General features: G+C 35.1%; 2 protein-coding genes across 51 annotated transcripts in view; one reads left to right on the top strand and one right to left on the bottom strand.

Moving 5' to 3' along the window:
- The window catches only part of LOC128985612 (cell adhesion molecule Dscam2), a 188,129-nt gene extending 170,043 nt beyond the window's left edge, over positions 1-18,086 (bottom strand). For all 50 annotated transcript variants that reach the window (XR_008490050.1, XM_054405293.1, XM_054405303.1 and 47 more), the window contains exons 1-2: positions 17,972-18,086; positions 14,792-14,928 (exon numbers count right to left, since the gene is read on the bottom strand). Coding sequence is in view for 49 of the 50 variants with exons in the window: in XM_054405293.1 (XP_054261268.1) it covers positions 14,792-14,840 (49 nt within the window). In the remaining variant the exon portion in view is untranslated. The remainder of the gene's footprint in view (positions 1-14,791; positions 14,929-17,971) is intronic.
- Positions 18,087-21,501: 3,415 nt separating this feature from the next.
- On the top strand, positions 21,502-27,940 carry LOC128986038 (60S ribosomal protein L9). Its single transcript, XM_054406125.1, has 4 exons — positions 21,502-21,566; positions 24,664-24,915; positions 26,496-26,709; positions 27,807-27,940. The coding sequence occupies exons 2-4, from the start codon at positions 24,664-24,666 to the stop codon at positions 27,908-27,910; spliced, it is 570 nt and encodes a 189-aa protein (XP_054262100.1). The 5' UTR covers positions 21,502-21,566; the 3' UTR covers positions 27,911-27,940.

The raw sequence follows: 27,940 nt of genomic DNA, 5'->3' as shown, positions 1-27,940 counted from the left end.
TTCCAGGACAGCAAGGAGCTATAGGTACAGTCCAAGCAAAGGTTGAGAAGGAAAGTAGCACACTCCTTACATGGCGAGGAAGCAATCACCGGCTTGCATACTTTTGGCTATACTTGTACAAAATAACATTAACTTGCATGAACATTGATGTGTCTACATAATGTGAATAAGTCCTGTAAGAGGCATAGTACTCCTTTTTCGTTATTCTATAGCCATTTATGGTATAGACAATTAGCCTATATGTAATCATACAAATAGTATTTTTTGATATCAGGGATGCATTTTTAAAGTAGACTACATGTGTATATTATTTAACTTTTAAGCATTAACTTTGAATTCTACAGGTACGCCTCTTCTAATGTTGTAAAATGTGTTTTAATGTGAGTTCGATATCAGTTTACGTTTGTGCTGATTTCGACTTACTGTTTTTCCGAGTGTTTTTGGTAATTGTTAAATTCACTCTCTGCTTAGCATCAGAGGGCAGCCAATAATTTACAATTAAATAGGGGTTTCTATAACAAATGTTACATTTTAACTATGAACTAATATACAGTAATATGAAGATAATTTTACCTTGTGTTGCCGTAATACATATAATAATCCATAAGGATTATAAACCTGTTAGGTAGGGCTTTAATGTTGTACAGCTAAGTATATTTTGAGAAAATCTCAACCTAACTCGTAAAAACCCTTCCTATACAATTAGTTCAATGCGAAAACCCGCCTTCTCCTTAGAGTTAACAAATGTGCCTTTAGGAGTGAGTTAACAACTGATACTTTAGGAAAAAAGGCCATCCTAAACAAAATTGTCATCCCTAAACAAACTCTTGACCACTGGCCATCTCTTGAGCAGACAAAACAAGAGCTCGCAAAATAAATTTCGTACCTAACTTAGTTATCCATTGAAGCTAGACATGACTTCAACAGAAAGGAATGCAGGAACCGCCGAGGACCTCTCGAAGGAACAATGCACTATTATGTAGGCGGGTTAAAAATTGTAATAATCTCTTCTACGAACAGAGACACTTGTAATCGTCCACGCACGTATGTGAACCAACTTACAATGACACGTCATCGACACGAACACGTCACGAGAACACGCCATTATCCGTGTATAAAACACGCAACACGCCGCGAGGGTGGGAAATGAAGGGTGTGTAAAGACAAGATAAAAGTACGTACGGTAGGCTACAGTTTCTTCCACGAAGTATTAGGGTCAACATAATGTCCCTAAAATACGTTTTGCATTGTCATGTTAGTGTATTTCTTGTATTTTATGGAGAAATTCGATACATTAACAACCTAAATGCGTCTGATGAGGGAAGGGAACAAACATAGTGTGTATGTTATTATTTCCTAAAGCTCCCAACCCTAATGGATCTTTCTGTATGCAGGGGGTCGAGCTCTTCACTTTTGAAGTCCAATGTTAACCACGGCTTCAAATCACCCAAAATAATCTCTTATGTTGACAATGATAAAAATATATCTTGATGAGAGATTTTAATGATCAGTCTATGGGAAAGTAGAATAATCGATACAACTCTTCTATAACATAGTTACTAGTCCACCTTTTAATACAAAAGTTCCAGTGCATAAAAAAAATTTCCGAGTTGCGTGTGCATTTAAATCTTAAATTAATTCGGAAAACATTATATGAACTTTGAATATAGTCCTATGCCACTATTTAACTATTTTGTGCACTGTTTATTTAAATCTGCTACGATAAAAAAATATCGTGGGGGATTGGCAAAACTAATTTTGTCAATTTCACCATTCTTTAATATCCATGTTTCGGTTCATACAACTGCTAAAAATCCAAATTTACCTAATACAACAATTTTTTTTAAGTATGTGACGTTAAAAAAATATGCAGAGAAAGTGAAAATACACCAAAATCAACAGGTAAAACTTTTTATGGAACTTCTGCTAACAAGCATTAAATTAATTTAACTGTTTAATTACTGTGAGTGGACTCCTTTCGTAAATCTGTTTTGTCCAAAATATATAGCAGAAACTGTAGTAGAATAATATTTTTTTAAATATTTAAATAGTTTCACAACTACTAGAGAGATCATCTTAAAAGGTAAAATCAGGATTTGACTGAGACACATCTTTTTTCCTAGTGCCATAAACCAATGTAAAATCTGCCAAATAATTCGCCCCCACGTACCGAAGCCGGTTTTACCATAAGCCTACACTAATATCCGGTCCATATGGAAAGGACATGAGATTTCTCCCTTCCGATACCCACAAGTCCTGTCACCCGTGGGGGTGGCGCATTTTGGGGGAGACCCCCCCCCCTCCCCCCCAGGGTGTAGTGGAATCCTGCGTAACGACGTTGACTCATATATTGATCCACGCACCCAACTTATAACTCCTCAATATCCCACCCCCTTGAAAAAAATAAAACCCACGTGGTTAATTTATGTGTTTTCTTTGCGGTTTCCCAAATCACATTAGCGCGTTATCAGAGTTACGAATGAGTGGTTTCGAATTTCCGCACCAAGTTTTCGAGTTTTTGGCACTTCTAGGGGAATGTAAACTAATGAGTATTGTTTGAACAAGTAGATTGAGTTTGGCTTGCGTGTACACAGTCAACGAAGAAAGGGGAAATTAAAGAATCATTTATCCTTTTAATCAAGCTCTTGATACATTCATTTGCATAACAATAAGAAAACAGCTTAAATTTGTACGAACAATCAACCAGATTGGAAGTTATTAAAGTGGTTGTTTTGCAATCTAGAAGAGATAAAAAAAACCTAAAAATTGGTACTGTCTATTGTCTGGCCGAACATTTTAAGACTACAAATTTATAGAGACATATTGAGGTTCTCGCGTTGATATAACTGTATAAATTAAATACTTTCTGGAAAAATTTCAAATATTTTTAAGTGTGCAATTGTTGAAAGTGGATCTAAAGAAATTTTATATAGTTAAAAATCACATAACAATTGTAAGCTTAAAAAACCCACTTTGAGTCCAATCTGTTTTGCAAGCATGCATGTGAAGTTGGTAACAAAAGCAATGGATAAAATTACCTAGGGCATTAAGATATGGTTGTTAATAGGCGTTCTAACTATTGTATATGCATTGCTTTAGCTACACAAGTAATAAATAAATAATCTGTACAAATAATTGGAAATAAAGAACGTGTTTAAAGAGAAAAGTGGGTTTTCAGAGATTTAATCTAGGCTGTCTTTCTCTACATCCTGGACCAGCTAGAGGCGGATTCTGTTTCTGTTGCCCAAGGGTCGATTTCCGGAGCCAAGGGGGCGTAGGCGAGAATGTAACTTACGGCCCACGAGTGACACACTTGGCAGTCAGGATTGGAATGGGTTAGATTCACAAATGTGATTTTTTAGTTTTGATCCATGTAATAGGAAACAAGTACTCGGTTTGTATTTTAAACTAAACCCTTGAAGTATTACTATAAGCCTTTTGACCAATAGAACTAGACAAATTCAAATGTTAAACCTTTAGCCAGTTTTAGAATAAATACATGTACATAGTTAATAATATAAAGGGAGTACGCTTTATCTATGGTAAAAATTGAATATTATGTGTTCAATGTTTGGAATTCGTACTGCTTAGTACTGGTGTTCCTTACTCCACGCAGAATAAGGATACAGCATTTCATTTATCTCACAATAACTTACAAATTAAACTCCATTTAAATTCTTGTTCAATTTAATCTCAAGAAGTTATGGACAATTCTATCAATACTGCTTACCTAGAATTATTGGATAGATATGCAGTGCAAGTTTTAAGAATTTTCTTTTTTACATTCACAATTTTACTCTAGTCTTTCACTTATACTATTCGTCCTCTTTATTATTACAACCAGGAACACTTTGAACTTAAATTAATTCAAAATTTAACAATATCGTTTCAATTTTATTCCTTCCCACGAGGAAAAATTAATAACATCTCAATGTACGCTTGCTTCGTCAAATAGATGTTGTTTTAAAGCCAGCGGAAACTTTCCATACACGTTAAACAATAGTACAACTATACCTATTTAACGCCGACACAAGTTTCCAAATTCATTTTTCAATTAGTTCAGTAAAACTCGGAAAACCTTTGAATATTCGCAGGGTCCTTACCCTTGTCGTTAAAGACGTCTTTAATCCACCCTTTTTTTCCCTCGATTTCATTACCCCCTCCCATTCTCCCTAATCATCAATCAGCATCTAAGGGAGTTTTGTTATCGAAGGGTTCTTGGGAGAATGTCAAAAACGTAATTAGGAACAGGTGAATTACCAAACAGATGCGATTGATTGAGGGATGATTACGTTTGCCTCGAATACTCGTATAAAATCAAGCTGCACTATTCAACCATTTCAATGTGTAGTCTCTAGGCTACTACTCTGAAGATCATACTTAACTAAATATTTTGGTTGTGGGTTAGTGTATTTAAATAAAAGTTAAAACTTTTATAAAATAACAGTGTAATATTAAAGTGTTAACTATTTAAAATATATTTTTGATAGTAAACGGTTTTTACGAGGCGAGCTAAGTGCATATAGAAATTAACGGCGTCATTCTTTCTTTGCAGCCTTTTAGTTAGTTATAGCCTACCATATGATTGATTGTAAGTGAATTGGCTATACATATACCAATGAATACAAGACCGCGGCAATGACAAAAGTTGCAAAACCACAGGCAGTACGGTTTATTTATTTATTATTATTTCCCAACGTATTACACCATTTTACAATGTTTATGTATGTAATATTTAGAGCATTTGTTGTATTGAAACAGTCGATACAATAAGTCATAATGGAGCGTGTCTGCGCCATGTTTGCGTTTACACGTTTGTTTTCACTGTCATTTCAATGACAATAGTCCGGCTATGTATGAGGAGGCTATAATGGTACACATAGAAACGCATGCAAACTTGACCAAACCCGAACATATACATTTACCAGAGGATCCATGAGGATACAAATTATAATGATTCTGGCAAATATATTGGCAAATATACTTATGATACTTGCCAGAATATTTATAAATTATGGTTTTACCAGTAAAGCAATTATTCTTTTAAATCAGTTGCAAAAATACAGAAGCAGTGTAAGATTTGGAGCGCTCCTATGACTCGCAGAGCTATGCACAATGAGTCGCCACCATGGGACTATCTTGTGACATGTCATCTTGAAGATAATGTGTTTCACCGCTGTAACGTCTGTCTGTCTGTCCGTCATGTACATAAAGATAAATGACACGTGTACCGGGTACATGACCGATGGAAGATGTACATGTATCGCATAACTACCAGAGGAAAATCTACAAAACGGAGAAAGTTCTCCAAAATTAATTGGCCTGGCCTTTTTTAGTTTTGTGGATGGGTTGTTTAAGGCAAGCTTATAACCCTTCGAACCCCCTTTGGTAATTGACGGAATTTGAACCCAAGGCTGTAGTAGAAAGTTCTGTAATTTGACACTAATGTTGAAGTTTATGAGATGCTTTCATGGAGATCACCAATACAGAACTAGTTCTCCTAGTCTAAATAAGATTTATCTTACAGTTACAGGTTCGAACTTACGAGGTTATCCACGGCGAATTTAAATTCATTTGTGATTGGATGGTGACAACCAGCCAAGAAAAACTCTTTGAAAACTTTTTTAACCCCTTTTTACAACTTTAGAATACACTTTTTACCTAAAACTCACCAAAATTGCGGAAAAGTTATAATACGAAGCAAGCGAAAAATTACTATGATCCAAAGATGGCTCTAAATCAATAGTGGCATCCACTTAGAGCTTTTAAAACCACATGCTGTTAAACCACAAAGAAACACCACACAAATGATGTTTACACGAAGGAATCGTTAACATAACCTCCTGGTGTCCTGGTTGACAGAGCACAGTAAACAAGGACGATGTTTTGGCGGGAGAGTGTGTCATAACCAATCAAAATTGGCGGCTAGGCGCCAAAACTGCTAAACTTGGCAACGAACACCAGACGTGGCAGATGTAGAAAACTACCAAGTCCCTGAGTCAGGGCTTACGAGCTAAGAGGGGCGATTCTGTATTTCAATAAACAAGGATTACATAGGAGTTATTTTCTCCGAGATCCATAAATTGGGAAGGTAGGTGTAAGGTTACATGATGGAAATATCTCGGATTAAATTACTTGAAAGTATACCACTATTCTGTATTATGTATGATGATCCTTAGTTTAAAGTTAACTTGTGCTAATGGTGAGTTCACATTTTCACACATTATTACGGACATTTTCCATCACGATTAGTAAAACCAAGTTTTCTCGGCGTACTCAGGTAAGGAAGTATTTTAAACGTAATAAGAACAGTACAGTAGTACCATTGACTATACACCTCTACCTTCTGTAGAGGTGTATAGTCAATGGTAGTACACTACACAAAACCAGCCGAAGCTGGAAAACACAACCAGATTATTGTTTTTCCCAACTTCGGCTAGGTTTGTGTACTGTTCTTATTATGTTTTATGCTGTTACAGCTGAGGATGAGATCAGATTTCAGAACCCGAAACGACGTGAAAACTTTGTTTTTTATAATCTTGGTAGCAAAATGTCCGCAATGATCTTTTAATTCACAACTGATTATAATGTTGTTGATTGGCACATAGTGGATAAAGTTTAAAGGGTAATTCGACATTCTTCCTGTGTTTAAATTCTAAGCGTTATAGCAAAGATAATTAACTAACAAAATGATAATTTGTAAAGTAACGACTACATAGTAAAGTTTTGCATGATAAGAATCAAAAATCATATAACAACCTATGTATTTTGTGTTGTTAAAAATAAGCAGACAACAATTAAATATACTAACAATTTTTTGCAGTTCCACACATCACATATATTTATTAGTTCAAGGTCTGCGTTTGCCACTAGTTAATATTTTATTGAATGCATTATCCGCTAAATAAAAAAAAAACAAGGACATCTTAATTCGTATCGTGCTGTTAGTGCACTTAGTTAATTGGTTGTTCCTACAAATAATTCAAGCCGCGTGAAACTTTTAAATGGTGCAATTAGTTTAAAGGCAGTTCTTTTACAACAGAATTAGCGTTGTAAAACGTACATATTGTATTCGAAAATATTAAAAGTTTGGCTGTTAATTATCACAACTAATCGAGTGTTCAGAGTAGCCTATCGTTGGCAACAAATGACTCATGTCAAGTGTTGATGAATAATCTAGTATCTTAGTATTTAGCTTTTAATTACTCTTCATACCATGGATTTTATATTATATAGAAAAAATACACAATTGTTTATCATTAAGAGATTAAGAATCATTAAACTGATTCACACCTTGTAGGCCTATAGTGTGTGAAAATCCACGGATATTAGGACATAAACAGTGTCTTTGTTATGAATTAATGGTTTGAACATTTTTTGGCAGTTCATATGTTTACTTTTAGGCCAGTTACGTCATTTTTATCTTTTTGTTCCATACAATTTCTGAACCAATATTTGAGCGAAAATTTAATAGATAGAACATTATTTGACGATCGCAGAGATGACGTCACCGCCTAATAAGGAGTTTTTATTGGCCGATTTACTTGCCAATGGCGTAATTGGCGCGTTGGCGTCTATTGCACGTAGTCTATTGCCTTCGTCTAGTTTACTAAACTTATCTGAAATAGTCTCGTTTTTTATTTAATTGTCCGTCATCTATCCTAAACACATCAACAATTTTATACAACACAGCAATTAACGAAATTTTTATTTATAAGCATCTAATAGCAAGATTTAACATGTTAATTTTACTATATCAGCTACTATATGGAGCTACTATACTATATGGAGTTGTTGTTTTTCTCATTAAATGTGTATGCGGTTTGTAATTAGACCTAAAGTCTGTGACAATAGAAGAACACAACATTCCAATGTTAAAGCTGGAGATATTTTGAAAATGAAAATGAACGTAATTGAATTGAGCTGTCGACATAGGGCTATGACAGTGCGCTTATTTAATTACTAACGGCCACTTTTTAGCCAAACTAAACTGAAATGTCATATTACTGTACACTATAATTTGTTATGTCATATTAACTGCCTTAGTATCATAAACAAAAGATGAAATTGTAATGTTTAGGCCTAACCTCCGAGTGTTTATTGAACTGTTCCTTTTATATGTACAAAAGGGATTGTTACGTAGATTAAAAATCCTTTAACTGGTCCATATAGAGGAGAAGTAAGCTATTATGATCTAAAAATATACATAGGCCTACGTATATTATTAATATAGTTTAATTTCCCATTATATATTTGTCATCCCTGCAATCCACTAACTCGAAAACTACAAAACCAAACAAAATTGTTATTTTTGTGCGGTCGCCGAGTATTGCCATAGATAAAAGGAGTAGACACTTTTTTACCCTTGGTCTACTCCTTTTATCTATTACCTATCAGTCAGCAATGGATCAAACGTATGTTTATGACATTCATGTACAGCAATAGTTTCTCGGAGCTTTAAACGAACGGTAATTTATTTGCATGGATTGTATGTTTAAAGTAGAGAATGACAATTTGCAGATGTTTAAACAACGGCTGAAAGCTAGACTGAAGACGCTTCTTCACAATCTAAGTTTAGCTTCAGCGGAGTTGCAACAGATGTAAACAGAGGATACGAACACTGGGAGGCGAGAAACTCTATCATCATATCGCATATTGCTATTATTATGATTATGATGCAGGTCAGTAGGTAAATTATACACTCCCCATTATAGATTTACCATCTTATCATGTAAAGAACATTTGTCTTCTATTCATTGTTGTTTGTCACTTAACCTTCGATAAAAAATGTTTATTAGTGTAAATTGTTATATGTTTCTTTTATTTAGACTATTTTTAATTAAATACAACAATACATTTGGAAACGATTGCTAGTACACTAGAGAGAAAAAGCAGAGATCTATTTTGAAGGGAAAAACGTTTAGTCGGCAACGGCACACTCAAGCGTTATCAAGATATAATACACTAACAGGCTTCCGATTTTAAAACATAACAGGATGAGGAGTAAACATTCAGCATACACTGTCACTGTAATCCTTATGGTATGCCAGAAGTTCGGAATCAATGCACTTTTTGGCTTTGAGTCACAGATCATCCCTAACCAGCGATCATAGGATTAAAATTTTAGTTCTGTCACAGACTATAGAGTTAACTTGAAAAGATGTACACATTATATGTTTTATAGGCTGGTCTATGGTTTTGTGATCGCTGTCCCTAACCGATTAGATTTATAGATATGCCTAATTACGCCACAATAAATCTAAAAAAATATGTTAAATACTTATTTAAATAGTTAACAAACCAGGCCGAAACAAGCATCAGGAGATGGTTGTTCGCAGTATTGCCCTTCAGCTTTTATCCACTCAATTCAACTAATTTAATTTATTTTTTTATTATTATTTTATAGTACGACTACTGATGACCGTACAGGCACAGACAATATAATACTTTAATGGTACAGGGCAAATCTAGCTACTACTGTAATATGTTATATCCAAAACTCTCAACTCTAACCTTATCTCATCCACTTCAGCAGTCAAGTACAGTGCTTGTGTTGAAGATACAATAATTTTGAGGAGATCTACGTCGACTGACGTGGAAAGACGGGAGGATTTCTGGAGTGTAAATCTAGAAAATCACCTCGTCAACTCCCTGCAGTCGCCCCTCAGCCACAAACAATCCGGGTATTTTTACCATCTCCTCCCCAGAGTGTGAGCCGTCGACACAAATGTTTCACTCGTATCAACCTTTTGGAGCAGAAGGATGTATGGATAAACTTTACACGTAACATACGAATTGTGGATATTTATTGGCATAAACTGTGGATGCGATGCTCCCTGGTGTGGATTAGAGTCCGCACTAGTGAGTACTACGACTATCCACAGTACTATTCTGATAATTAGACCAATTCGTTAATTACGAGGGAATATCTAGTTCGGATTCCACTATAAACTGTAGGTCCCTTAGTTGCCATTGGTTGTATGGGCTTAACAGCTGTGTCTAAGGAACATGTCGGCCTTAGTCACTAACAAGACTACAAGATCGCATCACTCATATTTAAATTACAATACGCACATAGTGGCGTCCCCATCTTAAATAATTGATTGATTGATACGAAAATATAAGGTTTTATAACCAAATTGAAGTGCTGTTTCGGTCATCCAACAAAGAGGGATCAAAAACAATACAACCCCTTATGCAGCAAACCTGCATACTATTTGAATTAATAGTTGCTTTACTGAATTAATTTCCATTCAGGTTTACGCATATATTAGACCCAGCCTAAATTAAACTGTTGTCATGACTCATTAGGTTTTTTGCAAAGAACAGTAATGAAATTCAACAGATTGTATACATCGATAAACTATCAACATACACAATAATATTTTTATAATGATAATAACACGCACAACGTACAGCGTGTAACACTGAATATCTCGGTTGTCAATAGACCGAGAATAATTCCAAATTTCAAAACTGTTGCCTTTTCCAGCTGAATTATACAATTTATAATAATTTATTATTACAGTATTATTTTTTATTGGGCCTACTATAATAAACATTATAGGTAAAATCAACACAGCACTCTCAACATGTGTAACCCTATAAGTCTTTCTAGGGTTGGAAGACGCTAAAACGAATTAACGTTCAGTTGTCCGGTGCCTATCTCTGCATGAAGAATGCGGTATTAGCTACTTCCCACTACGGAAATTTACGGAACCACGAAGTATATTCAATGTATATAAAGTTTGTATGTCACGAACGTCAAGTGACTCGACCATCCCAACATCCTGGTGCTATACAGAGAGTCTGTTGATAGTTGCACATGTGTTCACCATCATGTTATTTATTAACAGCCACTTATAATAACGGAGGCCACAGCAAGCCACTGTACCACAACGACAATGAAACTTTGAAGTCCACAGCTGCGTGAAGAAATTACTGCAGTGCAAAACTGCTTATTGTATAAGAAATTCTTGGGATGTATTTCATTAATGAGGTTTACACGATTTAGATGTGAACATATTATTCAATGTTACAATCTTATTTTCCCTGAACTCGTTAGTATGTATGCATTTGGGACGATACACGCTATTACCTAAAAAAATTATATTTTTAGTGGTATACTTGTTTTCATTTAAATAAAAATCTACTTAACAGCACATTATGATTATTTTATGAAACTCGTTTTATGAAACTGTGTTAAGCGACTGCATCTTTGTTCAAAGTTCGTCATTAGTGGTGGTAAGATGGCGTTGTCATCCGTATCATTTTCCAGTAAAAGTTTGGAAACGTGAATAAACCAAGCAACATGATCAGAACTCTACAGCTATGACGAGCTAAAACCAGCAGATTATTAACCTTACTACGTTTACAGGCTTGTAGAAGTATGATAGTTAAAGAATCAATTATTATTTTTCTTGGGACTTAATTGGCTGGTTAGTTTCGTTGAATTGTTCTTGATATTAAATTATTAACATTCGCCCTACATTAAAACATACATTAAACATGATGCATATACTTTATAAATAAACGTTTCCATTACAAAAAGTTTAAAAATTGGCTTAAAATTGTTTCTTACATTTCCTGGTGCAGCTGTCTATAGATAAGACCTAACTAAGTTACAATTTCCTCGTACGATTGGAGCTAGTAAAGTAGGAAAGGATTATCAATCAATGTCATGCAAGTTTTGCACTTTTCCACCTTATATTGCGTATATAGTCGACTGTCATCAACAAATCAATTTACTTTAAACGTTTGTGGTATAAACCAAATGCTGCAACTGCAAATAATATTGATCACCAGAAACGTGTCCAGTTGTAGGACAGAACCCGGATTTTTCCCAGCACTTTGACAAACTCCAATCTATTTCCCGTGCCCAAATACCCCATATTAAAAAAAGTAAAAAAATCCTAGTTTACTCACGCTTTGTTTAGAGTATAGGATTTGATTAAAGATTGTTTAAAATTAATGGATTATGTCAGTAAGAAAAAAACTGAAGCAGGAAATAAACAGAAACAAACTACGGATTGTTTTACTTTTGAAAAAAATATGTTTATCAGTAAATTAGTAAAAGTGATCTTGTACTCAATTATAATTAATTGCCGGCAACCCGCATACAATATGCCGTCTATTCAGCCTTGCCCTCCTTAACTTCACAAAGGCTAGTCGATGTCGATGATATCGAGTTTCGTTAAAACGTTGTGATGTCAATAAAATTGCTAAGTATGGACGATATTGTTAAACTCATTAATACATAGATATGCATTCAAACGTTTGAAAAGTATTAAGATTTAAGATTTTCTGTATTTAAATATAAAAAAAACTAATATTTATAATGGCTTAATTAAAGGCTTATAAATATAGTATATTATCAACTAGTTTCTGTATTTAGATGATTTATTTGGGACCTGTCAATAGACTTATCATTCAATGGTAAAAAAGTATGTTTCAAATGTATTTGAGTTATTACAGTAGGGAAGTGTCCATTGTAAGTGTCTGTTTTTGAGTGTTATTTTTCAACAAGTAGTTGACTCAATGGTTATATTAAAATGGCATATAAAATAGTACATACAGACGTGAAGCGATATTTAAGAAATAAATCGTTCGATTTCGTTAAACCATCAAAGATTTGGTAATATAACAACAAAATAAATAGCAACAAACTAGAACTCTATCGGATATAAGCATACTGAGCTAAATTAGCGCCAGCTGATACATAAGACAACAAAACTATAACATTCTTAGAACGTATATAGCCCAGTAACGTATAATAAGGGTCCTTTATTTAACAGTGTCCAATACCATTACATATTAGCAAATATCGTTCATTATGTTTAATCCTTGAAAAGGAAATCTGCAAATATTGAAAGAGACTAACTGCGTTGGCGTGACTGAATCGGATCAACAATGTTGACTGAGTCACGGACCACCAAAGTAACGACTCAAGCAAAGACTTGTGAATATTTCAGCTGAAAGTACTGAGCTTTGGTCTTCTTTACAGTGTCTGAATGCCATTTGTCTACGTCAATGATTTGATTTCGTGTTTCTGTTGTGATTTTGAACGAATCATAAGTTTCAGATTTAACCCGATCCATTCTTATTATTTTATGTTCATCCAAAGTAGTGATATGTATAAAATTATATTTTATTTGAAAATATTTGTTACATAACTCTCCTAAATTTTGATGATTACTTGCAGTATTTGATCATTAGACTAAGCTTACGAATAAATCTTCTATTGTTGTAAAACATTAGTTTGTTCCCGATTTCTGTTGGATTATTTTATGCATTATCACCATCACAGCTGTATTTAAATCCACTAGTTGGATCATTACTAATGATTTAAGATAAGTAATGTAATATTCTACTGATTATAGTTTCAAATCGTATTTGCAGTATAGTAGGCCTACTAATCAGCTACGTCAATGCTAGTGTTAATGTGTTTGAGCTTTCTTATGAATTCTCTATGATTCCACAAACAAAAAAACGTAAAGCAAATAAGGACATCTTTAAGACGTCGGTCTAGCCTACGTAAAGGATGGGCCTTTCTACCTGGGGCTCGAACTGTGCACAGCTGCTGGACCTAAACTAGAGGCAGATGGTACGGGGTAAACACTTTAAGAGATAGAATTTTCGAAATATTTTTTGCATCAGGATTCAGGAAACAGCGTGCACATTTAAGATATTAAAGATAAAAATAGAATGAACCCTAGCATACAGATAATTTCCAAACTCTTTGAAACATAATTAAATTCACTGAAATACTAAAATATTGGTTGTTGAAAAGTTTCAAAATCAATCACTCCCTTAGAAACTGTCCTCATCGGGCTTTCAAAACAAAGATGTATCTCAGAAATACGCCAGAATCCAATAGACCTAGAATATCTCGACTTCAACAACGCCTACAAAACAATAATCAAACCTACAAACATGGAAGTTGCATGGCGGACGAGTGTCAAGTATATTTGCGCGTCAGAGATTTCTGTGGGAGCGCTTGGACCAATGCCAATTATACACAGTAGTGGTGCCGGGATATCCCGATGTTGGCAGTTCTTTCGAAGACGTTTGTCTAACTTTTACACTTCTACCGTCATGATTTATAAACTATTCAACGAAGTAGAACGAAGAAATCCCCTTCCATTGCTGAATCACCTACAGTGTGAGTCATCCAAGAAAATTGATTGTTGCTAGTAGTTCCTTCCCCTTCTCCCCTCCACTGACTTCTACAGACTAATGAGCCACATGGGAGACAATATACATGAGGCACTGACCGGAAACTGTCATGGCCACACCGGAAACACGCACTAAAACATGAGGCCCATGAATGTATTTCGACCCAAGGCATTTAAAGATGACCATATGAAGATTACTGAATTTCTAACGAAATTATTTTGTTTGAATGTTTCACTTTTATATCTATTCGTAAGTATACCTAAGCTCAGGTGGTAAAGGCAGAATTATTCATAAAAAAGCTGTTGTCCTGTTTAACATGATTAGATTTTTAACATAAAATACGAAAGTTAATTTATCTATTAGCAGATTTTTTTTAAGTACCGGTACGGTACTGTAATCATTTTCATATAATGTCTTTCTTTATCCGGCTCAAAGGACCATATTAAGTTTGAGAGCGTTGCGTTGAAAATTATTGCTTTCCTTATCGATCCGTACAACAATTATATAATTTGTGTGCGAAGTATCTTGTTTGCGTTGAGTCAATGTGTCAGTGCAAAATATACACATAAACCTTCTTAACTAACTAATTTATACTGAATTAATGTGGAAAACTCACCTAAGGAGATGGAGAGCATAAGAAAAAGAAGCACGCCCAAGTGCTTCATGATGTTTTTAGGTAAAGCACTTACACTGCGGCGCGCATGTAACACGACCGCGCACTTCACTGCACTGCACTCGCGGCACGCACTCGACCTGCGAACAAACAGTACAACGTAAATATACAAATAATCACAATGGGCATTATATATATTAACAAAACAGTAAAAACAGATAACTTTTAAATCCATAAGCGCTTCCAAAAACGATGTTTTCATCTTCATGCTCTGTTTAAAACAAATACAAAAAGAAAATATTTAGGTAAATATTTGAATAAATTGATTTTAAATTAAGTTTTAAACAGATCATGATATAAAAGGATATTGGAAATAATAAGAAAAAATATTCTTTTGAATATTGGATATAATTTTGTTCTTGGTAGGCCTACTATTTGTTTTAGTTCAGAGTTAATAATTGGACCGTCTTCATTATTTAGCAAATAATTTTGGTATGTTTTTTATAAAATAGGATTCCTTAAGCATTAGGATGTTGAGGTTTCATAAATTGTTTTTAAAGGTTTCCCAAATTGAAAATATGCCCTGTATTGATACCTACTGTTTCGAAAGCGCAGGTGGAATTAAAAAATTATTATGGCCTATACTAGCTGCGAACCCGTTCTACGGACGGGATCATGTAGTCGGTTGAGACTTTCATAATCAGAACAGCAGTGGGTTTGCATATTTAGTGTGCATTTTCAGATATGCAGGCAAAACTCCGTAAAGAGGACTGTTTCAGGGTCTTTTTCCCGATTATCAAAACTCAAGTACAATTTTATACACACACAGAATTTCCGGTTAACGACCTGAATGATGCCTAGAAATTTAATTTAATTTACAGTTACACATTATTGCACTTGCGATTAATTAATTCCGTTATGTAAAGCACAACGTTTTTTATAAACAAGCAAACTAGGCCTTTAACATTTTAGAATATTCTCCATAGGAATAACATGGGAATTTTAAAGTTACATTTTTTTAAATATTCTCCGTTAAGTCACCAATAACTGTACAAAACACATTGGTATACTAAATTATTTATTTTTTTGAGCTCTTTAAAAAGGTCTAGGGAGAAATTGGGAAGATTTGTGTTTTGAGGGTCAAAAATTAGAAAAACCAACTATTACCCCATTAAACTCCCCGTAAAACCCCGTTCCCATAGTCCGATCATGCTGGTTCGCGAACTCATTAAAGTTTATCCCGCCCTACACCTTTCAACCAAATTTCATACAAATCGGACAAAAATTACTCAAGTAATTTTCCGGTAACAATAATAAGTATTTTTTTTTGTAATTTTCGGGTAAGTGCTTATATATATACATACATATATATAAATTTGAACTAATGGTGTTTTTGGCCTCTGGGGCCATCAAAAATCAAAATGAAAAAGTAAATCGGTCCCGGCCACCTGGCCTCGGTCTGATCGTGCCACCTACGGTAATAGCTACTTCCCTATAAGAAAATTCGCTAAAATGTAAAAATAACAAAAATAATATAACTCTGAGCAATGTACAGACAACACTCTAATTATATTTATTTAGATTAACCTTTTTGAATCTTAAAATTTAGTATTATATTTTAGGCTACATACTGAATTTAATTGAAACCATAAAACATTGTTATAAGCAATAAAATTGATTACTGTCCATAAGACGAATTAGTCACACATTTTAATGTGAATTGAATATGGGAATGTAGTTGTGAATTCGTATTTTATTAGGCTCATATAAAAACCTTGAGCATGTAAAGAACCCCAAAATAGCTTTAAAAACTAAATGTTTTTTTTTTTACTAGTTATACAGTATTTGTTATTACAGTATAACAAATGTTTGTATGATGTTTGTAACCTACATGACAAGTCATAAAGAATTCAGAACGTAATAGTGAAAATCGAAGACTGGTCATTATTCTTCACGTTTTGGAATGGTTGAAGATGTTTAAAATTCAAACCAAATAGCTACAACAATGGACGAGGCGGCAGCGGAAAGGTCTAGGAGAAAAAGAAATGACAACAATTAATGGACGGTTCCGGTTGAGGAACGGCGATTAAAAAGGATAGGTACCGACTTGAGATTTTTAAGCATTTTAACTACTAAGAAACGAATTACATCATATTTAAAAGAAAAGAAATAAAATTTAAATCATTCGCCAATACAATCTTGCCAACAAGATAACAAACATTTTTTGAAAACAATATTCTTAAAAAAATTTAGGCCTAACCAACTTTTAAGTTTTTTTAACATACCATAAAATAAATTATGCTAAACACGGAGTCTAATGTTTTATCACTTGAGTATTTTACAAGTAGCCTAAAAAGAAAAACAAATATTCGTGTAGCTAACAGAAGGTTCAAGATTCTGGTTGTTATAAATTAAATGGACCCAAAAATTGCCAAGAACATATTACAGGTATGAGAAAAATATCCAAGAAAATCGTTTGAAGAATCTCCATAGTATTTCAAATGTAATGAAATGCTTTATTAAATTGAGTAGCCTAGGAAAAATTACAGCTATTTATATAAATAAGGGTTTAAGTTAATTTTAATACGTTTTAAACTAGGTATCAGTAAAATTTATGACAATTAGTTAGACAAATGATACGAGGTTTACTATTAGCAATTCCAACATTCTGGATTCTAAAAGAAAACAATTCAGTAAAGTATATGTAAAAAATAATTAATAAACACACATGCAGCCGGATCGTCAAGATGAAATAACCCATTACAGTGTAGACCCGTTCTAATGTTATTAGACTAACATAAACAATAATTTTGCGTTAAATAATTTTATTCTTAGTTAATTACATATTGAAAACACGCTTGCTGGATATAACAACATTTTGTAATAACAATTAAGATCTCGTAGAGATCACATTCATCTTACGTTACGAGATTGATTTAAGCATCCAAACTCATTTCGAAGGATTTATGGAAAAGAATTAAAATGTAGATTTAACAAAACATGTGTATGCCTAAATATTATTAATTACCAAATTTAAATGGTTCTTGTAATTTTATCAAGATAATAGAAGGGGAGCCACCCACAAGGGCGAAATAAGGGTGGGAGTTCCTTCATCTCAACAAAACTTTAGCGAAGCAAAATAACAAAAGTTTTATGATGCGAAGTATTTAAAGGCATGCTTACCGATAAACTGGAACCGGCAAGTAACGTCCAGGCGGATGTATTTAGTCACAAAATCACCAATAACACAAACAACGCACCGGCAGCCACTACACACGCAGTTGACCGCACAAGAGCGAAAGCTGTATTGATAAATTTGAGCGGAGGAAGAAAGAGGGAGGATGACAGCTACGAACCTAGCGGACGTCGCGGAAAGCTGTAGCAGACGCCGTCATTGATCGAAACATAGAGACCAGAATGATAATTTCAGTTTATGTGTGCACTATATAACATTAGACTTGCGGCTATTAAATCTACGGTGATAGATAACCGCAAACCTTGGAGTGGCAAAAATATTCGCTGGCAGTACAGTTCTGTTCAAAGGTGACTATATTGTGAATTAGCCCCTAAAATTCAGTAACTTTTTATCCAGGTCCTGATAAGATTGTCGTCTTTCCTAAGTGTGCACATTGTTTATTTGCCATTACTGTCCAGTCAGAGACATGGTTTTTGCAGTGCAGTTGGTATGCTGCCCATGTTGCATCGGCTGTTGCAGTACTGTTGATTCTTCTTAGAGCTAAAATGGAGGAGCTGAGTCGTTGGCAGAGATGGTCGATGTGGGCCCCCAACCCAACGCAGTTCCTGGTCCGAAATTAGGCCTATTCTAAGTTGTATGATTGACTCAGTAGCTTGTATGTCTGGAGGCTGGAGGGAGAGTGCAAGTGACATCGCATCGTTCTTAAGTTTCCCAAAGAGTACTTGCTCTGTGTTGTTTTTGTTGAAAACCAGGTCATTGTTGGCACAGTATTCCATGGCTCTTTTGATGGCAAGAATGTTGTTTAGCTCAAGTGCCTCCAGTTCATTGTTGCTGGATAAAAGTACCGAGTGCTTCTCAGCACTCATATAATAGCATTGTATAGCTCTTATATAGTATAGAGAAACATTTAATGGCATAAGCCATAAGGGTGCTTATGCACGGTCGTCTTTAACTCCAGACCGCGGCCTTCGAAGTGGCAACGTCACAACTCGTGTTGTAACAGCTGTTTTGTTTGGAAGCAGCTTAATGGCATATGTGTATTTACGAAAGATTGGTTACAGTACTATGACAATATTGACTCCGCTTAAAATGCACAGATATCAATATTTAATTCATATTGTTTCGGTTTTCATTTCTGTATGTTTTATTTTCAATATTTTAATAAATTTATGTTCATAAATTTAAATTTCAATCAATACAGTGAGAATTTGAGCTGATGTCACATGTCTGCCATGTTATCTTACGGGACGTCTGTCACTAAAACAACACCACTTGCGACGTTGCCAATTATACCAGGCCGCGGCCTGTAGTAAAGGTGGCCGTGCATAAGCACTCTCAAACGAAGCCGTTGAAACACTCATCGAACATAGCTTGAGACTTTAACTTACACTATAGAATAAGAACTTTACTTTCAGAACCCATAGTTTTCTATTTTTTTGTATAACTAGCTGTGTACCCGTTCTACGCACGGGGATCTTATAGTATTCAGTTGAAACCTCCTTTATATACAGTATGAAGTTCGTTCGCTACGCTCACTCACCTTTAGGTTGGAGCTCGTTCGCTACGCTCACTCACCTTTAGGTTGGAGCTCGTTCGCTGCGCTCACTTGCCTTCGGGTTAGCTCGTTCGCTACGCTCACTTGCCTTCAGGTTAGCTCGTTCGCTACGCTAACTCGCCTCCAGGTTGAAGTTCGTTCGCTACGCTCACTCACCTTTTGGTTGCAAATTAGCTGTTGTCATGAATGTAAAAGAAATAATAGTGCTGCACCCTGTTGGTAATCCTTTTAACTTTAATGCTATTGAACATCATAGAACAGAACCAACTTGTTTAATTGAAACAGCTGTTAAGATTCATTAATTCCATTTCTCATAAGGTTAACATGGGAAACTCCAGAGCCACTATGGCGCGGAGCCGATTGGACGGATCACGAAATTGATGGTGTATAAACCTATTCCAAGACATTCTACACGTATGTAGCAAGTTTCGTGGCAATCGTTTCAGCGGTGTCTGAGTTTATCACTGCCAAACAAACAAATATATATATATACTAGTGGCCTGTAGGGGCCATAGCCCCTAATTTAGACTACAAAAAAATACCATATATAAAAGGACAAATGTTTGAAATATGTTTTTAAAATTACCGGTATCAATTTTATGTTACTTTACGTTAATTAACAGTGTTTATTGTTTCATATCTTGGTTTTCCTTTCGTTGGAGTCGTATATTAATTGCTTCTGATGTGTCAATGAAATACAATTGTAAAATAATGATCAATAACACAACATATTAACAAATAGAAACGTGCACACGGTTTGGCCTGAGCCCGGAGAACAACGAATCAGAGCTTAAATACAGCACATTGCACATCTTTTCTAGTTTAAAATTGAAGATTTGTTTTTCTAATCTTTCGAATTCTGTTATAGTTTCTATTTTGAGAACCAAATGTAAAGGTTAAAATTATTATTAATTATTATGAAGGCAACTCCCCATTTCGCGGTAGTAAGTCAGAAATATATCTATGAATTCGTCCCTGAATTTTAAAACAGTAAGGCCATTTCCAGGAATCTCTTTTTGTGTAGCGGAAAGCGACGCAAAAGCCATTGCACTGTTGTATTGCCTTATGTTTTTTATGAAGTTCGAATCATGTAAAAACAGTTCATTTAGTTCGTCATTTACTTGTGGTTGTGGAATGTCCATTGTGGCAACATGCGTTGAAATGTCCATTTGTGGCCTCCTCTGCGAAGTGAAATGCGCCAAAATGCATGCAAGTGCTTTAAGAGGGCCTAGATTGTGAGAAACAACGCTCAACTCATTTCCAGCGTTCTTCTAAAGACAGGTTGTAAAACAGCTTCTGGATTCCTTTCACAGTTAGGCCCTACATGACATTCTCTTTTGCATTTCTGAAGTCTGTTGAATTCCTGGACACTCTTCCACGTCTTGCAGGTCTTCCCCTAACCTGCCTAGCTACTTCACTTATTATAAAACGGGAAACAAAAAATTAAACACAATTCATTTTCAAACATTATTTACCAACATTGAGTCACAGGTTAATCTTCATATGATGACAACATCTTCATATGTTCACTGGTTAATCTTCATAGATTGACTTTCGGAATAAATGTAAACATTGCAAATAAATAAGTAACAGCTGATAGAATGCAGACGTTTTTCAGTCCCCATGCATTTCTTATGGTGGATATTTTACGTTATATCTCGTTTTCTGGTAACTTTATGGGAATTCTGCTATTTTTCCCGAGTCCCTGGGGTCAAGACCTTTAATTTAAGACCTCTCCCACTTTTCTGTGAGTTATTAGACGTCCACAATTTTCTGGTAAAAATTTTCTCTCACAGAATTATATATATAGATATATATATATATATATACAAACATCAAACATCCTCTTTTATACTTATAGATAGGCTAACTTACTTTGGGTTTAGTAAAAAATCAAAACTAAGGTATAGTATATATATATAAACGAAAATATTTCAGTGTAATCTAACAGGCGTTGTTTCCGTTTTGAACAACGAAATCTAGTCATCGCCTGCTCTCTTTCCGGGACAAGTTAGGGACTTGCAAAGGTAATGTCATAGTATTTATTTAGATTTATCCATATTAATCCTTCAAATTATTGGTACAACATTATAATTGTATGTAAATAATATTATAATACATCTGGGCGCACTGTTTGGCGTTAGTTTTCGTGGATATTTATGTAGGATAACAATTTGTAGTCGTCTAACCTAGAGTGGAGTAAACCTATAAGTTGACAAAGTAACGTAGGCTATTTATGCGCAAGTGTTAGTGTATGTCTACTCCCATTTAATTGTTAGCGATAAGTAATGTCATTAATGCAACCAATTTTTAAATTAAGTTTTAGCAACTTGCATCCTAAACCCATGACACCTAAGCTTAGGTTATGTTTGGATAATTTTGTAAGTCCTATGACAGGTCCTAGGCCATTGTAGGCTATAATAAGTCAAGTTAGGGCACTAGTCAGCTTAGACCAAGATTACAGAATCCTTTCCAGGCCATTATAGCCTATATCCAGCTACGAACCTTTCAGTGATTCATGACCATTACCTGCAATTCTATAACCCAACTAGGCCTATTCGTAAACAAACATTTAGGCCTTCTAGAACATAAACAGTTGCAACACAAACACCCAACCCAGCTGTGTAAAGCCGTATACTATTGCGTAGGCTAATGGTTTTTGATTGGCTGACCACATTTCTCAGCTCCATTCTACAGTAGGCTACCTATATGAGCAAAATAGTTGTTGCCAACCTCCTTCTGTCGCATAATTTGGTGTGTTTTGCAGCCAGCTTTATTGAAATAGCCTAAGATACTGTATGAAGTAATTGGTAATTACGTATTAAACGGAGGCCACCTAAACTACAGATTCGATTCGATTAGTAAACCTTCACCATCAGCAAGTTTGGTTGGTTATGTATGTTAGGTTAAGATAGTTTAATTTGATAAAAAAACATATATTTATGATAACCCAACCTAACATAACCGCTGCAGCGCGTTGTAAAATATGTGGCCTCCGTATAATACGTAAGTACCAAGTAATTTTGTGGGCGTCTCGGTATACGAGACACTCGGCACTCAAGCAACGATAATGGTGTGTCTCGTAGCGAGAGGCGGCTGCACTCAAAGGGTTAACTTTTAGAGGAACACCTAGGTATTTGACTTTGGGATTAATTTATCAAACTAGCCTATAAGTTCTTAGTTCTTTGAACACAGGGCAGATATTAAGTAAGTAACTTAGGTTAGCCTATACTTAGGCCTAATCTAATATTTCCGATCTCCAACTCACCCTATTTCCACCTCCTGAAGTGTGGACTTGTGTCAAAAGTGTATAAAAAAGGTTTTGTAATAAACTTAACTTAGGGGTTAAGTCCAAAACCCCAAAATACAACTTTTTAACACAATTTAAATCAGAGTAACTTAAGTTAAGTTAGTGTGTTGACCGGTAAATAAGTTAACTTAATATATAGGCTTATCTTAAATGGTGTCTAGTAATCTACAAGTGGTGTCTAATTAAGGAACCTGCCTGAATGGAAAGATAAGTTTAGAAAAATCCCATCCGATTTCTCTTTCAATAAAGATTGCTCTTCCGTTCATTAAAATTAATCTAACCTAACTTAATCAAACTTGCTGTATATTTTAAACTAGACGACTAAGTAACTTAATTCTGATTGTAGTTAAAGGATTGAAGTTCTTTAACACTTTCGCTACTGAGCGTCGCATATATGCGACGCCGTGGTCATTTCCACAGACCGAGGTATAGGCCTACATTTGAATCTTACGCATAGACCGGCTGTCACTTGATTAACAGTACACACAGACCACGGTCGCAAACCTGTAAAACAGTGATCATTTACATTGTAATACGCTCCAATTGAGTTTGTAAAATAACTAAATAATTGATTCTTGTTTTTTTGTAATTTTTATAGCCTAACCTTTTGTAATGTCGCATATTTGCGACGCCCGGTCTTCAGCAAAGACAATAGTGAAAATAATCATAGTTTTCTTGAAATAGACCAAACGTTGCATATATGCCACAGTTCATTTTTGTTTGAGGTAAAAGTAAGTAAATAAATCAGATTATTCAAGAACAGTTTATAACTGAACAAATATAAAAGCTACATAGGATAATGCAGCATACATACATATAGTGATGCAGAAAAGTAAAGACTAGTTTTTTCAACTATCATTATGACGTCACCAATCATCATATCCACAGACCAAGCGACGCAGTTGTGCATCAGACATCTCTGTAGACCACTGCAGGGAATTCAGTGCCTTCAAATAGACCGTTACAAAGATATACCGTAAGCATTTTAATAACATTAGAACCTCGACGCAAATATGCGACGGTAGTCTATTTTAATGTGACTATGAGTGGAAACTGGCCGTCGCATATGTGCGTCGCTGGCCCATGTGAATGAAAAATTTCGTATTGCAGTAGCGAACGTGTTTACTGATGTACTATAAGGTAGTATTTTCGGTTAACTTAAATATATAATTTTAAGGTAGGCCTACCATACCTATTTTTTTCTAGAATAAATAAATTTTTAAAATAAAAAAAATTTAAATGAGAATATTTTGGACAAAAGTGCTGCATAGGTTAACTAAGTTATTTACAACATTCTATAAATTTCAGATATGTAGGCCCTACAGTAAAAAGATGTTGGTGTCAAAGAACTGTTTAAAAGGTCTTTTCGACCGTTTTAGGTTCAAAGGTTAGTTGGATGTACTTAGGCGGTGTCTAGTATCTTAATGTAAATGTCGTGTCTAGTAAAGGAACCGGCCCTGTCACGATGTTTGAGCAAGTTTTTCCCCTCACTCAAAACCCTGAATTCCCACCAGTACCCTTTATTGCAGATATCCGATTGTAGTAGGCTAATCAAAGGAAGCCTCGGTGACAAAAAAAGTCACAGGCCTACCAAGAAAGTTGTATAACTAAGTGTTGGTGTCAAAAGTTTTAAATCGTGGGTTCTTTTAGAACCTCATGTGAGTTATAAAGGGCGTCGGAAATAATAACCTTTCCGCAAATTTAGCAACCTAGGCCTAACTTATTGTGTTTATATAACTTAGGCCTATGGACCAATTCATTGTTCAATGGCAACTTTTAAGTACCGGTGTTCTACAAATTATGTATGTTTACAGATGAAGCAGATCGTTGTCAACCAGACAGTGAAGATCCCAGAGGGATTGACCTGCTCGGTCAAGTCCCGTCTGGTGACTGTTAAGGGACCTCGAGGAGTATTGAAAAGGTCCTTTAAGCACTTGGCCGTAGACATCTACATGGTCAACCCCAGGCTGCTGAAGGTAGAGAAATGGTTTGGCACCAAGAAGGAGCTTGCTGCTGTACGCACGGTATGCTCACACATTGAGAACATGCTGAAGGGTGTTACAAAGGTAAGTTAAATATTCACAGAACCTATTCAAACTTAAAAAATTTTCAGAGAATTTTGTACTTTAACTTAAGAATACAATTCTGGCTTGTTGTCTGCTTTATTTCTTCTTAGTTTTCTAAACTCTGTTGTAAAGTTATATATATTAATTTCTGTTAAAGAAGAGACTCTTGTTCCAATGTGACCACCTTTCCTAGATTAAAAATTTAAACCGGACCCCTTCATTGATTAAAGGGCGAAGCCCTTGGAAGCGCAAAATCAGTGGTTGGTAGGGAGTCCGGCAGGTACTTTCCTGTTATAGAGAACATTTATTATTATAGATGATTTCTTTTTCGATATATCAATATTTAAATTTTCGATCCAATACAGTAGACTCCCTCTTATTCGGACTCCTCGGGAACGAGGCTAGTCCGGATAACTGGGATTCCGGTTAAACCGACGTCTGTAAAAACTCGTTAAAACGGTTTGTTTACTGTGATATTCGACTTAAATTTAGGAGAGCGTTGTATTTAGACACGTCATTCACTGGTCTCAAATCTTTCTCATGAGAACAGTCGTTTCAGTACTGCCCACTTCCTGCCGATCTAGTCCGGTTAAACCAATGTGCTGATAAAAATTCCGGTTAAAGAGATGTAGGGCCTAATTTCCGCCGAGTGTAGTCCGGTTAAAAGGTGTCCGGATGAGAGGGAGTCTACTGTATACCGATATTAATTAACAAATTGAAACGTCAGCTAACAACTAAGATGAATATTTTTCAGTATCAACAAACAATAAAAAAAATATTTTGAAATGAAGCTTCTAAAATAACCTAACCTAACTATCCAAACTTGCTGTAACATTTCTAAATTCCGCTTGATATTCTCCATATGCCTTTTCTGTTATCAAACATAATTTTGAAATAGTAGCCTACAGCAAGTTTGATTAGTTAGGTGATGTTAAATGTTAGGTTAGAACAGTTTTATTTCTTAATCCATTAGGCCTAGGCTGTTATGTTTTCCTATACAAGCTTAGTTCTCAAATTGTAATTTAAATGCGTTTGAAGATATTAAAACAGAAAGAACATGGATCGTAAAGGGAAACAAAAATATTGATATTTCGAAAATAAATCATCAATAATTTATGAATCTTCCCTTTAACAGGAAAGTACTGTCTGGCACAACTCTGAAAAATTATTCTAGGCACTAAGACTTGTCTTGACAATTTTATTTTGCCAGAGCAAATTTTTTTTTAAATTTGCCAAAACTGAACAGCATTAATCGCGGCTCACTGAATCTAGTAGCCAATGACAATCTACAAACCCTTTTGTCAGAAGACAGATTAAATGCCAACGTATGCATTAATCTTAAGTTGGCATTGTTTAGATGAAGCATATGCTTATTATTTAAAACGAAACTCGGAGGTCTGGTATTTGGTTTGTTTACCATAGTAGAATTCACCTCAGATGATAACTACGTAGGTATCTTTCTGTAATGTATGATTCTGGAATGATTTTACCATGAAATGCCCATCTTTTATTACTGAACTTAAAACCCCATCTTTTATTACTGAACTTAAAACACATTCTGATCCTCCCGATTGTTTCAGGGTTTCTTGTACAAGATGAGAGCCGTATACGCCCATTTCCCCATCAACTGTGTGACCACAGAGAACAACACAGTGATTGAGGTGAGGAACTTCTTGGGTGAGAAGTACATCAGGAGGGTGAAGATGGCCCCAGGTGTCACTGTCACCAACTCTGCCAAACAGAAGGATGAGCTGATTGTTGAAGGAAACAGCATCGAAGATGTCTCACGATCAGGTAGGCTGAATGAGATTTGTTTGAGGTATCAGGGTTTTATTAGGGTTCAACCCAATGATAAAGCCGTATAACTGGCTTTGCAGAAGTGTGGATTTTGTGGTTTAGTCTTAAAAACAGAGATAGACCAATTCAGTCTCTCGATACATGAGTAGGCTAGGCTAATCAAAACTTGTACTGAACCAGGTGGTTTTAAACAATGATAGATTTGCTATACTTTCTGACAATTCAATAACTTACCCTCCAATATCCTGTGATTACACCAACAATGATTTCCATTCATACAATGTTTGCAGACCTTTTCCACAATATAACAATAAAATTCTGAGACTCTAAATATATTATAATAAAACCCATCAGACAAAAAATGGTAATACATTTTTACTTTTGAGAATTGTATTGTGGATTATATATTGTGTAGGCCTATCTCGACTCAGTCAAAAATCTGGCTCTCTAATTAAAATCTGGTCCGGCTGCTTTTGACTGTATGTAGAAATGTCGCTGTGCTGTGTTAAGTTAAATCCAAACTCAATCTTTAATCAAAAAAGACAGGTACGGGTGGTGTCGTCCTGTAATCCAGCTACTAGGAGGTCACGAGTTGTGGATGCGATTCTCTATGGTGTGGATTTAACGTCCACACGAGTGAGCACTACGATTATCCGCAGTACTATGCTGAAAATTAGACAAATTTGTATATACCAAGGCAAAAATGTGGTTCGGATTCCACTATTAACTGTAGTCCCCTTAGTTGCCATTAGCTGTGTGGGCTATTAATTAACAGCTGTGTCTAAGGAATAAGTCGGCCTTAGTCACTAACAAGACTACAAGATTGTGCCACTCATCCTACACTCATCTCCATTCATACCTGGCTTAAAACACCTACTTGGATGCAATGTTACCTTATCTATTTAAGTTATTTGTAATCAGTGTTAACATTTTTCTACACGGAAGTATTTTTGTTAAAAATTACATACAGGGAAAGTTTATGGTTTGAGCTTACTCTGCTTAATGATTTTGAGTTTGTTTTGCTAACATTTAGTAAATTATCTAACTTATTATTTGAATTACAGTACCACTAACAATTATTATTTCTCTTTCAGCCGCTCTTATCCAGCAGTCTACGACAGTAAAGGACAAAGATATCCGTAAGTTCTTGGACGGCCTGTACGTCTCTGAGAAAACAACTGTTGTTCAAGACGAATAAACCAATAAAATATTTTACACTGTTTTAAAA

This window comes from Macrosteles quadrilineatus, unplaced genomic scaffold (assembly GCF_028750875.1).
Source record: "Macrosteles quadrilineatus isolate MER2022 unplaced genomic scaffold, UCM_ALF_1.0 Scaffold_2__2_contigs__length_208266976, whole genome shotgun sequence".
NCBI classification, from domain to species: Eukaryota; Metazoa; Arthropoda; class Insecta; order Hemiptera; family Cicadellidae; genus Macrosteles; species Macrosteles quadrilineatus.
The sequence above is the reverse complement of the archived record's forward strand: the minus strand, read 5'-3'. Positions and strand labels throughout refer to the sequence as shown.

Bases quoted from the DNA above. Each gene is read 5' to 3' on its own strand.
- LOC128986038 (XM_054406125.1), top strand. From the start codon at position 24,664: ATGAAGCAGATCGTTGTCAACCAGACAGTGAAGATCCCAGAGGGATTG. The intron at 24,916-26,495 runs GTAAGTTAAATA...CGATTGTTTCAG, and splicing joins TGCTGAAGGGTGTTACAAAG to GGTTTCTTGTACAAGATGAG. The intron at 26,710-27,806 runs GTAGGCTGAATG...TTTCTCTTTCAG, and splicing joins CGAAGATGTCTCACGATCAG to CCGCTCTTATCCAGCAGTCT.